This window comes from Palaemon carinicauda, chromosome 22 (assembly GCF_036898095.1).
Source record: "Palaemon carinicauda isolate YSFRI2023 chromosome 22, ASM3689809v2, whole genome shotgun sequence".
Classification (NCBI taxonomy): domain Eukaryota; kingdom Metazoa; phylum Arthropoda; class Malacostraca; order Decapoda; family Palaemonidae; genus Palaemon; species Palaemon carinicauda.
In genome coordinates, this window is record NC_090746.1 from 66,108,133 (window position 1) to 66,125,293 (window position 17,161).

A 17,161-nucleotide genomic window follows, 5' to 3' on the forward strand; every position below is an offset into this window, starting at 1 on the left:
ATTGGAACAAGGAGAAGGGCTTAGAGAGTATCTCTATCCCAATCTCCAACTCAGTCAAAACATGTCTGACTTGGTGGGACAGCAACGTCAGACTTCGAGAAGGTCTTTCTCTTGCGATCAAGAACCCAAACCATGTGTTGTATTCAGATGCATCGGATTTGGGTTGGGGAGCGCCACTGGACAATCTGGAATGCTCGGGTCTTTGGTCCACGGATCATAAGAAACTCCATATAAGGTAAGAAACATCTCTCTTTTGACGAGATTTGTGCAAGGAGAAATGAATGTCTTAGCGGACTGCCTCAGCAGAAGAGGACAAGTCATCTCCATGGAGTGGACGTCGCACAAGACTGTGTGCGAGAAGCTATGGATGACATGGGGTCAACCCACCATAGATCTATTTGCGACTTCACTGACAAAGAGGCTCCCAACTTACTGCTCTCCAGTTCCAGATCCAGAGGCAGCCCACATAGACGCTTTCCTGCTGGACTGGTCTCACCTAGACATCTATGCCTTCCCACCATTCAAGATCCTAGACAAGGTTCTTCAGAAGTTCGCTTCTCACGAAGGGACCAGGTTGACGTTGGTTGCTCCCCTCTTGCCGTCGAGAGAGTGGTTCACAGAGGTTCTTCTATGGCCGGTGGACATTCCAAGAAGTTTACCGTTACAGATGGATCTCCTGCATCAGCCTCTTGTAAAAAGATTTCATCAAAGTCTCCTCGCGCTTCGTCTAACTGCCTTCATTCTATCAAAAGACTCTCTAGAGCTCGTGGGTTTTCGAAGGAGGCAGCTAGAGCGATCGCAAGAGCTAGAAGGTCCTCTACCATCAGGATCTACCAATCCAAATGGGAGGTATTTAGAGACTGGTGCAAGTCCTCCTCTATTTCCTCTTCTAATACCACTGAAGCACAGATTGCAGACTTTCTACTTTATATTAGAAATGATCGCATCCTTTCTGCCTCAACTATTAAAGGCTACAGAAGCATTTTAGCTTCAGTTTTTAGACATAGAAATTTAGATCTGTCTGATGATAAAGATCTTCAAGACCTCAAGTCTTTTGAGACTTCCAAGGAGCGTCAGATCACTACTCCTGCTTGGAATTTGGACGTGGTCCTTAAGTTCCTTATGTTTGAAAGGTTTGAGCCGTTGAATTCAACATCACTATAAGATCTTACACTCAAAACTCTCTTTTTAGTGAGCTTGGCTACTGCAAAGAGTTAGTGAAGTATATGCCTTCAGCATAAATATCGGCTTCTGCTCTAATAAAGCAGTATGCTCTCTTCAACTTGGTTTTTTAGCCAAAAGAGAACGGCCATCTCGTCCATGGCCTAAGTCGTTTGAACTTCCCAGTCTATCTGAAATTGTTGGGAACGAAATTGAAAGAGTCCTGTGCCCTGTAAGAGCTCTTAAATTTTATTTAAATAGAACCAAAACGCTGCGAGGCAATTCAGAGGCTTTATGGTGTTCGGTTAAAAAAAGCCCCTTACCGATGTCGAAAAATGCGTTGTCATATTTTATTAGATTTTTAATTAGAGAGGCTCACTCTCATTTAAGTGATAATGAAGTTAGAGCGGTGGCAACTTCAGCAGCGTTCAAACAAAATAGATCCCTTAGAAGCATTATGGACGCAACCTTTTGGAGGAGTAAATCTGTGTTCGCTTCAAATTATTTTAAAAATGTCCAGACTCTTTATGAGGACTGCTACATGTTGGGACCATTCGTAGTAGCGAGTGCAGTAGTGGGTGAAGGTTCTACCACTACATTCCCTTAATCCCAATATCCTTTTTCTTCTCTTGAAACTTTTAATTTTTTGGGTTGTACGTGGAGACTTAAGAAGTCTTCCGCAATCTTTTGATTTGGCGGGTGGTCAAACTTGTTTCTTGAGAGCGCCCAGATCAAGGGTATTGATGAGGTCCTGTTATAGGGGTGTTCACCCTGATTATAACAGCTCCTAGAAGTCTTTCAGCATCCTGAGAGGATCGCTGGGGTAAGGATAGCGGACTAATGAGGCAGAGTATTCATCAGAGTCAGCTTCCTTATCAGGTACCTATATTGTACTTAAGTTTGTTTTTTGAATATTTGTCAAAAACTCTTGAGCATATACTCCTTTAATGTTTTAATACTGGTCTCTACCCTCCACCATGGATATGAATCAGCTATATATATATTCACCGGCTAAGTTTAATATTTAAAAATTATATTTTCAATTTAAGATAAATTTTTGAATATACTTACCCGGTGAATATGTATAATTAAAGGCCCCCCTTCCTCCCCGATAGAGACCCTACGGGCTGAGAAGAACTGAATTCCTGGAGAAGTATATGCGGTATCTGGCCGATAGTTGGCGCTGGTGGTCACACCCAGCAACCATCATGGTGATCGCTCGCGAGTTTTTGGAATCTGTCGACTGTCGGAGACGTAAGCTATATATATATTCACCGGGTAAGTATATTCAAAAACTTATTTTAAATTGAAAATATCATTTTTCGTCTTGTTAGTTGAGTATTAATTGTTTACATGTTTCATTGCAGTTCTTATTTGGTGAAAGATTTTAACATTCTAGACAGCAAATTTTGTCTTTTTGCACAAGTCATTCTGTCATTTTCTTTATTATAGGAAGTTGCTCTATCTGAGTGATTTATATTTTAAAACCATCCTTCTCAATTTTGTAGTGATTAAAGTAAGACTGATTTGATCATGTTGAGGTTCCTGATGTGCTTTTTATACAAATATATTTTTTTTCTTTTAGGGAAACAGATAATGAGTGTGAACATATTTGTCAGAGAAATTGAAGGCCTTAGAATCAGATCTAAAGAAAATAAGATATTTGGAGGTCATTTGCTACCAGTTGTACGTGTCGAGAATGATTCTCCGTCAAAAATTAGGCAGAAAATTGCAGACTTGTAAGTATATGGACTTGATTAGTTTTTTCTTTGACCATTCAGAAGTTGTGTTGTAGGCCATAGCTTAATATCCAAACACCAAGGATAGTTCAATTTATATACCAAGGATTTCTTCAGGAAGATAGTTATACATTTTTTCAAGAGTTTATTAATTTTGTTTTGTTAAAAATAGTGATTTGTTCTGTAATTGGAATAGAAACCTACGCTATTAATTAGGGGGTATTACTTTCAGCGAAGCTAAAAGGACTATCCATTAAAGATTAGCAAGGGTTAACTACCCATCCTGCTAGTTAGTGGAAGGTAGGGGGTTAGGTAGCTACTCATTTACCTTATGTTTGTTCCTACACTTGATACAAACCCTCATTCTTTATTATAGGAGATATTCTAGCGCGACCTGGAAAATACGGCAGAAAAACCTTAACAAGGTCGTTAACGACCAGGCCGGTAGTTATCCACCTGTTAGAGGTGGCAGACCGCCGGTCGGTAGCTACAGTTTACCGCTGCTCCTGCTTTTGTTTGTCTGGCAGACTAGCCTTTCTTTATTGTGTTTTTGATTAATTCTGTTTCTTTTATTTTTGTTAGATGTGATGTCCTCTATTATGAGGAAGTGTCTTTGTGTTCCCCCGAAATCCTGTGGCACCTTTATGTCACCGCCGGAGGTGGATCCTCATTCCCTATGCCCTACGTGCAGAAGTCATAGTGTTCTGAAGGCACCCCCTGCCTTATGTAGAGAGTGGTCGCCCTCTCAGTGGGAAAAGTTCGAGAAGAGGAAGAAGAAGAAATCCAAGAGGGACTCCTTAACTCCAGGTTCGCTGTCGAAAGGTAAGGAGTCTCGGGCCTCTTCTTTGGCCTCTCGATCTCTCCTTTCAGACTCTTCCTTGCGTCCATCCTACGGGGGGAAGTCGAAGAAGAGTGGCACCATTGATTTAACCCCCATTCCTCTTGGTCAGGCGGATCACGTTGCCTTCCCCAGTGGGGCAATATTTTACTCCACCGGGAATGACTCTGTTACTGCTTCCATTCCAGATCATGTACGAGCGGTATGGTCTGGGGACTTCCTGGTTCTCCTTCGGAGGAAGTTAGGAACCAGTTCATCGCAGGCAAGGTATTGCCTCAGGTCCCTTCTGTTTTGGAACCCTCGGGAGTTCCGGACCTCGCCTACCTCCCGTCAACTCAGTCGCCGCCTGCGGAAGTTTCAGTGGGTATAGTAACTTCAACTCCTGCGGCGCCTACTTTGCACTCCGTTTGCGCTTCTACAAAATCACATCGTCGCAAGCGCAAACATCGCAGTACCTCCTCCTCCTCCTCCTCCTCCTCCTCCTCCTCCTCCTCCTCCTCCTCCTCCTCCTCCTCCTCCCCCTCCTCCTCCTTGTTATCGTCCTCGCCCTCTTCGGAGGCTAGGAGGGAGAGAGAGAAGAGTAAAAAGAGAGCTTGCTCTCCTTCCCCCAGACTTTCTCGCCTGAGAGACAGGCGACATAGGAAGAGATATCATCGTTCTCGGTCTTCCCCGCCTTTTGTCTCTTCATGAGATGTCTCGCCACGGGACTATAAGCACTCTCTTCACATACCTAAGAAGAGGGCCTCCTCTCGTCATCGTTCTGCCTCGCTATTGTCTTTCTCTCGCGAGGAATCATCTAAGCGCTCTAGGCGCTTCGAGAAAAAGAGCGGTACATTACGTTCTCTCTCTCTTCGTCACAAGAGAGCTCTCCAAATCGTAATAAGCGCTCCCTTTAGAGAAGCTCTTCTCACGATTTTTCATCTAATCGCGCCAGGAGCGCGGCCAAGGGAAGGGAGAAAGAGCACTACTTCTCACCTTAGCTACGTGTCATCAGAGAGAGAGTGCTCTCGCCCTTCAACTTCCCGGGGGTGTTGAAGACCAGTAATCGATCTCTCTACCTCGAATCAGTTTGTGAAGCAGACTCCATTCAAAATGGAGACAGCAGTCTCCGTGATCCAAGCAGTGAGTTCAGGAGACTTTATGGCATCTGTGGACTTAAAAAAAGCATATTTCCAAGTACCAATTCATCGCTCATCTCGGAAATTCCTGCGCTTTCTGGTTCAGGTTTGAAGCTTCGTGTTCAAAGTCCTATGCTTTGGCCTCTCGACCGCCCCACAGGTGTTTACAAGGGTTTTTGAGCTCGTTTCCTCGTGGGCACACAAGCACGGGATATGACTGCTAAGGTATCTAGACGATTCAGGGAACAAGCTCTGGATCACCTGAGAAGGTTTCTCGACCTTTGCAAGGATCTGGGGATCCTTGTAAGCGTAGAGAAGTCTTGTTTGATTCCAACCCAAGTCATGAACTATCTGGGTATATCCATCAACACCGAGGTAGGAAGGGTGATCCCTTCGGAAGCAGACTCCTGAGACTGGTACAATCCATCGCCCAACTCTTGTCTCCACTGCCTCCTCCAGGCAAGTTGTGGCAGAGTCTTCTGGGCCATCTTTCCTCCTGGAAAAACTAATTCTAAGCGGAATATCAAGAATGAGAAGTCTCCAGTGGCATCTGAAGACCCATTGGTCCCAAAAGATTGATTCCCCATTCTTGCCAGTGGAGGTTCCAGCTCTGGTGATACAAGATCTTCAGTGGTGGTCAACCAGAAAGAATACCCAAACAGGCATTCCCCTCCAAAACCCCAATCTGAAGTTAAAACTTTTCGGACGCGTCGCTATGGGGCTGTGGTTCCCACCTAGACCCGAAGTTAGCATCAGGAGTCTGGTCTCTGATAGAACAAACTCTCCATATAAATCACCTGGAATTGTTAGCAGCCCGTTAACTTATCTCTCCCTACATGAGGTGAGACCCCAGCGTCAACGAGCTCCAGTGTGAAGGGGTCTACAAAGAAGCTAGCCCTTTGGGCCAATGTCCACACTAAGTTGGAAGAGGTCGGACAAGTGGTAAGACCACAGGTCTTCATGTGCACGCTGGACCTAAAGGACGCATACTTCCAGATACCAAACCATCTTCAAAGAAATATCTGAGATTCAGTCTATACAACAGGAAATACCAGTTCAGGGTACTGTGCTTCGGTCTTTCCACAGCACCCCAAGTCTTCACCAAAGAGTTTGCCCTAGTATTATCCATGGCTCACAGGATCGGCATCCGTCTCCTTCGTTATCTGGACGACTGGCTGATCCTAGCAGACTCGGTGGTAACCCTTCTTCAGCACCGATACAAACTTCTGAGGTTTTGCCAAGATGTGGTGATCATGGTAAATCTCGAGAAGTCTTCCCTGCTTCCCACTCAGAAGACTGGTATACCTAAGAATGATTCTAGACACCAATCTTCACAAAAGCTTCCCATCAGAAGACAGGATAATGAGGCTGAGAAAGGTTGCAAGACCTTTTCTCAAGATGAGAACTCCCAGCCCAGAAGTGGTTATGTTTCTTCTGAGACCTATCATCCCTGGCCCGTCTAGTTTCCAATGGCCATCTCAGGATTCAATCTCTCCAGTGGCGGCTTGAGTCTCATTGGAATCAGGCCTTCGATTCCCCGGACATTCTGATCCCCATGGGACCAGAGGAACGGACGAACCTCGAGTGGTGGGTGGCAGGCGAGAATCTGCAGAGGGGTGTAGATCTTCTCGTCCTCTAGGATTTGATGCTGTTTTTAGACATCAAAAGGGGGGGGGGGGGGGCGCCAACCTGCTGCACCACATGACCTCGGGCCTCTGACCAGAGTTTCAGAAATATCTTCACATAAATCTCTTGGAGATGAAGGCCGTCTTTCTGGTCCTTCAACAATCCTATCAGTTCCTGGCGGGCCACTCAGTGGTGCTGAGGAGCGACAACACTACAGTAGTGGCTCACATCAACAAACAAGGAGGTACTTTTTCGCTGCCCCTATCACATCTAGCAGTAGAAATACTGAGATGGGCTGAAGTAATCTCGGTACCATTATCAGCCCGCTTCATTCCAGGCTAAAGGAATGTGCTCGCCTACCATCTGGGCAGAGCATCTCAGATAAGGGGTACCATAAGGTCTTTGGATCACCTAGTTGCCTACAAAGTCCTGACTTTGTGGGGTCTATGACTGTGGATCTCTTTGCAACAGCCATGAACTTCATGCTCCTGTTGTACTGCTCCCCAGTCCCAGACCCCAAGCAAGGTTCTCGGGCAAGATGCATTCCAACAACGATGTTTAAGCCTTTCTCCTATTCTCTGATGAGAAGGGTACTCAACAATACTGGAACATCGGTCAACCTCTCAATGACTTTCATAACTCCGTTGTGCCATCATGCGGAATGGTTGCCGGACCTTTTGTAGCTCCTGATGGAGCTTCCAAGAGAAGTCCCCCCCCACGACACGATCTACTCAGACAACCGCATGTCGACATTTACCCCAAAGCTGTAGCTTCACTACGATAGCACGCCTGGAGACTACCTGGCACCTACTCACTCAGAGGTTTAGTGAGGGGTTAGGGTGTCTTTATTTTTGGTACTAACCTACTACTGTATATAAAAAAAAAAATAAAAAACCAGTCCTCGGGTAAAGGCAAAAAGCCAGATTGGCAGGGACGTCCACCCTCCTAATGGGTGAGGTGCCCCTAATAAATGTCTTAGGTTTGTATTCCAGTTACCGAACAAATGACAAATTAGGAGATACTTTGTATTTTACCTAATGATACAAACCTTTAGCTATTTATACAAACTTACCCGCCGACCCTGTCCCCATTGAAGTCCTACCTCTAAGCAAAGTGTAGCATAGTCACGTGTGTGAGTGAAGCAGGTAGCTAGCTACACTCCTATCCCCCCGCTAACTAGTGGGATGAGTAGTTAACCCTTGCTAAATTTTAATGGCTCATCCTTTCAAGTTTGCCGAAAGTAATACCCCCCTAATAAATAGCTAAAGGTTTGTATCGTTAGTAAAAATACAAATTATCTCCGAATTTGTCTTTTGTTCCGTAACTGAAATACAAACACGCCGTTTAATAAGGGTATTACTTTTGGCAAAGCTGAAAGGATGAGCCATTGAAATTTAGCGAGGGCTAACTACCCATCCCGCTAGTTGGGGGGGGGGGGGGGTTAGTTTGCTACCTCTCCTGCTCACGTTGCTTTTGGCTCGGGTGGTGAATGGTCATTGCCACTCTTCATTCTCACCAAATATTTTGACTGCCGTTAATGCTTTTTGTTCTTTTTATTTTTCAGTGTGTGTGCGTTGACTTCTGCCAACCATGCGTACCTGGCCTGGCCTCTAGGGCCGGCCCTGCAGTACCTTCATGTCTGTCAAGGACACCGATCCTCACACCCTTTGTCCTTTCTACAGAGGTCAACGGTGCTATAGTGATAATAAGTGTAGTAAGTGTCAGCAGTGGTCTGCGTTCTAGTTGGAAAGGTTAGGGTGACGGCAGAAGAAGAAGTTTAAGCGGGATTCTTCTCTGAAAGCAGAAAAAACCCAGTGCTTCTTCTTCCGCTTCCCGACCTTCCTCCGAAGCTCTTGCTCGTTCGGTCTCTTCCGAGAGATTGTCAAATAGTAGCGCAAGCCCTTTAACACCTTGTCAACCTTGGTCTTCAAGAGATGGTGTCGCTTCCCCTAGCGAAGCGGCCCTGCCTCTCCCCCTGGGTGCGTCCATGACTCTTTCTTCCTTTTAAGAGGTGTCGTCATCCTTGGGGTTACCGGGTCCTCCCTCCAAGGATAACCTTGGTGCTAGTATGCATCCCTCGTTGATGTCAGAGGTGGATCCTCTTGCTTGTGTCAATGTTGCTGTGTCAGAGGCATTGTCCACTGCCCATCCTGCTGATGCTCTTGCCCCTTCGGACTTTTCCACCTTTTCTGTAGACTGCGCTTTCTCCCCTACCGAACATTCTTCGATGGGGAAGCAAAGTCCTTCATCAGTCTCTCCTGCTAAAGGTCAGCTTGCTTATCCACTGGCCCCCAGAAGGCATCATCGTACTCGTCATGCTTGCCCTCCTCTTAGCCTTAGATGTGTGCCTTCACCATCGGTGAAAAGGCGCCTCTTTAGCTCTTCAGCTTCGTCCACGCAGCCTTCCTCCGCAGAGGAGCCTCCTTGTCCGTTGTCTTCTGGCCCTTGACCTTAACCTGCTCCTGGACTTCCTTCTGACGACGCTTTCACTAGTCCTCGGACTTCAGCCTCTGACTCTCTTGTGGATGTTTGCCCTTCCAAAGGGCACATCCCTTTTCCAGTTCTTTCTATGCGCCGATCTTCTGCTTCTCGCAGTCCTCCTGACTTGCCGTCTCCGTTCCTGACTCCTCCATTTCTGGACCTGCCTGGTTGCCGTGTGACCACGCGTCACTCACCTGCTCATCATCCTGCTACGCGCCATCCTCGCGCTCACTCGTCGCCGACGCTTCATCATCAGCCAACGCGTCGTTCACCAGCGCAACCAGTCCATGCTCAACACTCTCTGTCCCGTCAGCACACGTCAGCGCCATCCAAACAACTTCCATATTGTGCTCCAGCTATGTGCCAGCGCTCACCAGCACACCAGCGCTCACCAATATGCCAGTGTTCACCAGCACACCAGTGCTCACCAACATGCCACTGCTCTCCACCGCACATGCCTTCTCCAGTACTCCAGCGCTCCCCAGCACACCAGCGTTCTCCAGCATGCCAGCGCTCCCCAATCGCGTCCACACTCTCCAGTGCATCAGTGTCATCTCACCAGCACGCCAGCGCTCTCCGGCACGCCAGCTCGCCAGCGTTCACCATCGCTCTTCTCCTCCGCTAGCGCAGAGCAGACATCATCGACAGGCAGAACTAGACTCTCCGATTTCAATGAAGTCATGCCTTCCAGAGGACAAGAAAGAACGGAAAGTAAGTGTTCGCCCTCCAGAAGGGTCGCATCCAAGAGTCTTTGTTGCCACATTCCCCTCCCCGCAAATGCATCACAGCGCGACTGCCGGGGAAAGAGGGAAAGGGCACCTCAGAGGAGTTCAAGATCCCGAAGGTTCCGACTTCAAAGGGGACCCACAGTGTCATCCAGCTCTGGAAAAGACTCCTCAAAGGGAACCCTTGGTCCTTTTCCCTTCAGTGGACCTCTCTGACAGTACCAGCATAAAAAAGCAGCCCTGGTTCGGTGCCATGGTCAGAGAGGTTGTGTAAGCCTTCAGGGCTGCTTTTTCATCACACTCTTCAGAGGCCTCTACACCCCCCCCCCCCCCCAACATCCGTCGGCACCAGCAGAGTCCCGGCAAAGAACCTCGGCTGCTTCAACCCTGAAGAGGAAAAGAGGAGTCTCAGATGCTATCTCATCTCTTGGAGTAAAGCTGACTCCTGTGAAGCCTTCTAGGCCAGTCCTTCATGGTACTCCTCCCAGATGCTCTCCCACCTCACCTCTACCGAGGGAGCCTTGAGAGGGGCAGATGTCCTCCCTTCCACCTTCAGAGGAAGACCCCTTGTGCGGAGAGTTCTCCACCTCCGGTAGGAACCAGGAAGGATAGTACCCACAGGCCTTTGATGTTAGAGTACTACCATTTTCTCCGCAAGGAGGCGAAGGACTCCAAGACTTCTAAAGTCTTTGACCCACCCCGCGATGAGCTCACAGGGGAGGAGGAAGGAGACTTCGCTGCCAGTCCCACTTCAGAGGGGGAGCAGAAAGAGTCAAAACATGCCTTCTGGTAAGTTCTGACTCTTATCAGGGTTCTCAAGGTGTTCGCCAACCCAGAGATAGCCACCCGAGAGGGCAAAGACATGGTCCTATATCATGTCTTTGGCACTTGGAAGCCCTCAAGGGCCTGTGCAGCCTTGCCCTGATCCCAGTGGCAAGGGTGCCAGGACTAAGATTGCCCAACATCTCCCTGACTTCTCCTTCTCTCATCGTTCAGGCTCCTCTGCCAAGCTCCTCCCACCTCCTCATGTCCAGCAGAGGAGGTACTACGAGGTCTTGGATGAGCTTTGTCCAGCTCTTCCACTCCACCACTCTCTGGAAGAGCTAACCAATGGGGTCTCTATAGAGAGACACTCCAACCATCAGGTCTCTTTGTTGGCAGCAGAGATCCTCAATCAGGAGAAAGTCATGAAGTATGCCATGCAGGCTACTTCCATGCTTGATCATTGGTTGGGAATCCTGGAATGGACTGAGGATTTTGCTAAAGAAAGTACCAGGAAGGCTATGGAAACCCTCCTCCTCTCAGGCACTCACACCATCGAGTTTCTTGCCCACCAAATTTCGAACTTGTGAGCAAAAACCATCATGAAACGTCGTGATGCAGTGTCTGAGAGGTTCCATTAGCAGGTCCTTAATACTGAGATCGCTAGGCTCAGGAACTACTCTCTAGAAGGATCCTCTTTATTCGAGCCGGTGGATGTGGGACAGGCTATAGAGAGATGGAGGAAGTCTCACCAGGACTCCCTCCTCCATAGGGCCTCGACATCCAGGCCCTACAAACCACCAGCTCCTCAGCAGTGTAATGCAGCTAAGACCTCGACTAGCAAGACGACAGCGAAGCAAACTGTCGAAGAAGCTCGTTCCAACCAAAGGCAGGAAAGGCACAACCTTCAAGGGAGGAAAATGTCCTAGAAGGAGCGACCGCGGCCGTAAACGCTAGGATAGGTACTCCTCCCGCTTGTGCACCAGTGGGGGGATGCCTGCAAAGTTGCTTGAACAGGTGGAAGCAACTCAGGGACGATCCCTGGACAGTCTCCGTGATTCGTTCAGGATATCGCGTCCGTTCATGTTATCTCTCTCCCCTGATCAGGAATTCAGTGTCGATAGACTCCTTTGCGATGGGATCAACAAACGGGCTAGCTCTCCGGGTAGAAGTCCAGACCATGTTGAAGGAAGGCGCTCTCCAGGAAGTCCTCAGAGTCCCCAGGCTTCTTCAGTCTGCCCTTTCTTCTGAAAAGGGCATCTGGAGACTGGAGACCAGTCATTGACCTCTCAGGTCTGAACGAGTTTGTCAAGCAAACTGTTCAGCATAGAGACGGCAGACACGGTCAGACAAGCAGAAAGACCACAGGACTTCATGTGCACAGTGGACCTAAAGTACGCATACTTCCAGATCTCAGTCCATCAGTCTTCAAGTCAGAACCCTAGTACTGTATTAGTGTAGACAACAGGAAATACCAGTTCAAGGTAGTGTACTGTGCTTCGGTCATTCCAGAGTGCCCCAAGTCTCAATCGGAGTTTGTTCCGTAACCGAAATACAAACCACGCTATTTACATAAGGTTTATTTTCAGCGTAGCTGAAATTGACGAGCCATTAGATTTTAACGAGGGTTTACTACCCCCGCGCTAGTTAGCAGGGGTAGGGGAGGGGTAGCTTGGGCAAGCTACCCCTCCCCCCTCACACACCGGTGAAATGTCTCACTTCACTTTTGGCTCGGATGATGTACAGAGGTGCCTGTCTTCGTCCTCGCTTGGCAGCCATTATATGTTTTGTCTTTACTTAATCACTTACTATTCTTATACTCTATATATATGTAAACATATTTTTATGTTTATGTATATATTTGAGTATAGAAATCAGTAAGTTTCCTTTTCAGAGTTCGTGCTTGTGTGTGTAGTGTACGATATCTCCGTGGAGCCCGCGGCAGTTAGGCCACCACGGTGTAATTTCATGGGTCGCGATCAAGTTTGACTACGGTCTCTCTCTCTCTCTCTCTTGAGGTCGTTCACCCTTTACTACGTTTTACCTTTACTACGTCCTGGGTAGCTTCCTTCCCGTGTCGGGTGGGGTTGCTACGCCGTACATTTTATCTCAATTAGTTTATGAATCTAATTGTATTTGTTAACTTTTCAGCTTTTTGTAGAACGCTTCCTTTCGGGGTTTTCGTTCTTTCTTTAGTGAACATTCATATTTGAATTACATAATTATAATTGTTATAATTCTGTGTTTAATACAGCTCTCCTTCCGTGAGTGTAAGTGGAGTTGAGGGCACGTGCCTGTTGTGTAATTCTTGTGTTCTTTTCCCTCGGGATTCCTCTTCTGAGTCTTCCTGGGGGAATGAATGTTAACTAATTACTTTTTTTATTTTTTCACAGTTAACGATCTAGTCTCGTTTGTATAATGTGACAACGAAGCGAGCTGTCTTGTTGGGGCCTGGGGAGTCTGCTGTTGCTGCATCCCCTATAGAACTTCGTCAGGGGCGTGTCTCCTTCTCCTGGAAGTGCTCCCGTGACGACTGACAGCTCTTCAGTTCATCTTAGAACTCTCAGGAGGCTCGCCTCCTTGGGTGGGTAACTTCCCTTCCAAGGGAAGGTTCCCTGTCCAGGCTTGAGTTTTTCCCTTCGGGGGAACTTCTCTTACCTTATTTTTGTTCCTGGTCCTCCGGCGGTTATGCTCTTGGTGCTGAGCGACCGTTTTCGTAACCTTGCTCAAGGGGCTGAGCAGTTGCAAGCTCGGACCATGGAATTCGTGCGACTATGCTCTTGGTGCTGAGCGGTCGCACCTGCAGCTACGCTCAAGGGGCTGAGCAACTGCAGGAGCCCCTCTTCGGAGGATTGCTCTTTTTAGGTCACTTGCTGACCCGTCTCTTCTACGAAGTGTTCCTCTTTCGTTCGCGAGGAGGACACTCATAGAGACTCCTCTTCGGAGGACTCTTCTGCTGTTGTTGCTGAAGGCTCAGTCCCCTTCGGGGGGCATCTGAGCCCTACGGTCTCTCCTGCGAGTGCTTCTCCCCCGGGGGGGGGGGGGGGGGGGAGTTCACCACAGAGACTCCTCTTCTGAGGACTCCGTCTGCTGTTGTTGCTGAAGGCTCAGTCCCCTTCGGGGGGCAGCTGAGCCCTACGGTCTCTCCTGCGAATGCTTCTCCCCCGGGGGGGGAGTTCACCATAGAGACTCCTCTTCGGAGACTCCGTCTGCTGTTGTTGTTGAAGGCTCAGTCCCCTTCGGGGGGCAGTTGAGCCCTACGGTCTCTCCTGTGAGGGCTTCTCTTTGGGAGGGAGTTCACCACAGAGACTCCTCTTCGGAGGACTCCTCCTGCTGTTGTTGCTGAGGGCTCAGTTCCCTTCGGGGACAGCTGATGCCGACGGTCTCTCCTGCCAGTGACTCTTCCCCTCGGGGGAGTTCACGATCAGAGACTCCTCTTCGGAGGTCGGAGAGTGTTGCGCCTGACCGAGGTCGTCTTCATCTTTATTCGACTTTCTCCGCAGAGGACCCTCCTCGACGAGTACCGACCGTTGCAGCTGCTCTACTCCTGCCAGACCTTCTAGTCTTCCATCTCCGTTCCTGGACGCAGATGCGCAGTGGGCGCCAACACACCCCGTTTACAACGGGCACCAGTCCCTTCGGGGCTAAGGGGCTTATTCCACAGTGTGGGTAAGTCCCTTAAGTGCCAGGTTTTTCCTGCGCGCCCACGATCTCCTGCGCTCTAGCGCTCGCATGCTGTGGACCACGATCTCCGGTAGATCTTCTTCCTGCGCGCCAGTGCTCACCTGTGCTTCTGTCCATCTGTGCGCCAGCTCTCTTCAGTTCGCCAGCGCACATATGCGCGCCCTTTCCTGCTACGCGCTATGGGCGCCAACGGTTTCCTGAACTCCCACGATCGCCTGCTTGCCAGCGCGCATCGGCGCTCCCCTTCCTGATGCTCCTGCGTGCCTTCTGATTAGCGCGATGCGCGCTAACGTTCGCCCTCACGCCCACGATCTACCAGATCTGGGCGCAGGCAAGAAGATTTCCTTCGCCTTCTCGCCGACGATCTTCTCTAGTCTCTTACGCGTCAGCGATCCCCTACGCGCCCGCGCGATTCTTCGCCAGCGCGCAAGCGTTTTTAACGCGCCACCGCTCGCCAACGCGCCATCGCTTGCCAACGCGCCTTCACTCGCCTACGGGCCATCGCTCGCCAAGACGCGCCATCGCCCGCCTACGCGCCATCGCCCGCCTACACGCCATCGGTCTCCCGGCCGCCTGCGCTCGCCCTCTCGGCCGCGCGCCCACGCACATGCGCACCCATGTTTGCCCCTTCGCGATCCAACGGTTTTCCATCGCGCCAGCGCGATTCCCGCCAGTGAGCCGTCGCTCGCCTACGCCCCATCGGATTCTGACCGCCAGCGCTCGCCCTTCCAACCGCGCTCACCCCCACCTGCGCTCCCTCGCGCACTTTCGTCTGCGCGCCCACGCGCCTGCATGCCCGCGCACGGGCGCACCCACGTTCGCCCACGCGCGAACCATCGATTTACCATCGCGCGAGCGCCAGGGCAATTTCGACTGCGATTCCCGTCGGGGTTTCGCAACACGGGCAACCTGGCGAGTCTTCTGGAGCGCGTACTTCCAGAACACGATCTTCACCCCGTAAACGCAGAGCATGGCACGTGCAAGAGCAGGAAGAATCTTCAGGGAGGTCTGAGCAACATTCTTCTTCTTTTCAGAACCTGGTTTAGCCCTTCCTCCCTACCATTCCATAGAAGGGTCTTGCCAGGGAGTTTTCTTTCGAGAATTCTCCGCCGGGCCGGGGGTGACTGGTTTAGCCCTTCCTCTTCACCATTTCGTGGAAGGGGCTTACCAGGCCTTTCCCTCTCCGATTGCGACCCGAGGATTTGTACAAGGAAGCTCCAGGAAGATCATGGGAAATTTCCTTCTCTCGGGCTCAAGCACCTTTGCGTTCCGTCGCCAAGTTTCGAACTTGCGGGCAAACTCGATGTTGAAGCATCTAGATGCAGTGACCGAGGGCTTCCTCATTGGAGTCCCATCCGTGGATGTCGACAAGCTCAGACACTCTTCCATCCTTGGGAAGAGCTTGTTTGAGCCCAAGGACAGAGAAATGGACAGCTGGTGTGCGGAGGAAGTTGAATCTCGTTTCACTCCTCCTAAAGGCGCTTACTTCCAGACCCTGCAAGCCTCCGATGCCTCTTCATACAGCCTCGTCAGCCTAGGTTATCGGAACCGGCTCCGGCAGCTAAGACAAGGTGTACAATAGCAGTCCCCTCCTGTCAGGGACAGATAGGACGGGAAGTCCTCCCGGGGAGGCAATAATCTTAGAGGGAGCGGCCGAGTTCGCAAACTCTAGGATTGGCAACCCCCTTGTAGGTCTCCCGCTGGGGGGATGCCTATGGTTACTCTTCCAGATAACAGCTTCCCGGTGCCGATTCCTGCACGATCTCCATGATCAGCCAAGGATATCGCGCCTCGCTCTTAACATCTCTCCTCCACTGACAGCGAATCCAGTGTCGCTGAGCTTCTATGCCATGGGATCGGCAAGAGGTTTGCCCGTCAGGCAGAAGGAGCCATGCTTTAGAAGAATGTCCTCCATAGAGTCGTCGACGGCTTCCCCCCCGGCTTCTTCAGTCGATCCTTTCTTGTAAGGAAAGCATCTGAGACGGGAGTTCCGTCATCGACCACTCAGCTCTGATCAAGTTTGTCGAACAAACTTCGTCCAGCGTGGAACAGCAGAGTCGATCAGACTGATAGCGAGACCACAAGACTCCATATGCCCTGGATCGGAAGGACGGGTACTTCCAGGTCCTATTCCATCCATCTTCCAGGAAGCACTTGGAATTCAGCCTGTGTTGCGATCCCGCCGCAACATCGCAGGTTTTCCCCAGAGAATTCTCCCTGCTATCCTCATGGCCACTCAGGAGCAGGCTTCCGCCTCCTTCGCTTTTTGGAGGTCTGGCTAACTCCGGTAGTCTCGGATTCGACCTTCTTCGACACCGAGACAAGCTTCCGGGACTTTACCAAGATCGAGGGATCATGGTAATTCGCAAGGAGCCTTCTTTGCTTCTACCTCAACATCTGGGATATCTAGCCATGATATTGACTCCTTCTCCAAGCCTTCCCTTCAGTTGACTGTGGCAAGGCTGAGGAGAGTCGCAGAACCTTTCCTCAGACAAGTAGAGCTTTCAGCCCTATCTTGGGACATTTCCTGGGTCTCCTTTCCTCCTTGTCCCGTTTAAGTCCCGAACGGTCACCTCAGGATAAGTTCCCTGTTAGGCGGCCCAAGTTCCGTTGGAATCAAAGCAACGATTAACCGGACTTTCTGGCCCCTATGGGACCAGCGGAACGATTAGACCTGCAATGGGGGTTGACCTATGGAAACCTCTTGCATGGGAGTGGATTTTCTCGTCCTTCCCCCGCATTTGATGCTGTTCTTGGACTCGTCAAGGAAAAGGGGGGGGGGTCATGTTCTGGTTCAGGCCTATGGTCAGGACCTGAAGGGTACCTCCACATCATTCAGCTAGGCTTAGAGGCCGTAGTCTGGCCCTTTAACAGATCCAACAAATCCTGCCGACTCCATGGTACTGGCGTACTGTATTCCAACTAGCAGGGAGGTACATTTTCATACTTTCGCATCTTGCAGTAGAGATACTGAGATGATCCGAAGTCCACTCAATACCACTATTGGCTCGCTCATTCCGGGCAGAG

The 17,161-nt window shown here is 49.8% G+C and overlaps 1 protein-coding gene across 7 annotated transcripts in view; it reads left to right on the plus strand.

The window, feature by feature from the left end:
• LOC137616496 (uncharacterized) overlaps positions 1–17,161 on the plus strand; it is a 249,094-nt gene that overhangs the window by 72,121 nt on the left and 159,812 nt on the right. For all 7 annotated transcript variants that reach the window (XM_068346317.1, XM_068346311.1, XM_068346313.1 and 4 more), the window contains one exon: positions 2,747–2,900. In XM_068346317.1, coding sequence (XP_068202418.1) covers positions 2,747–2,900 — 154 coding nt within the window. The remainder of the gene's footprint in view (positions 1–2,746; positions 2,901–17,161) is intronic.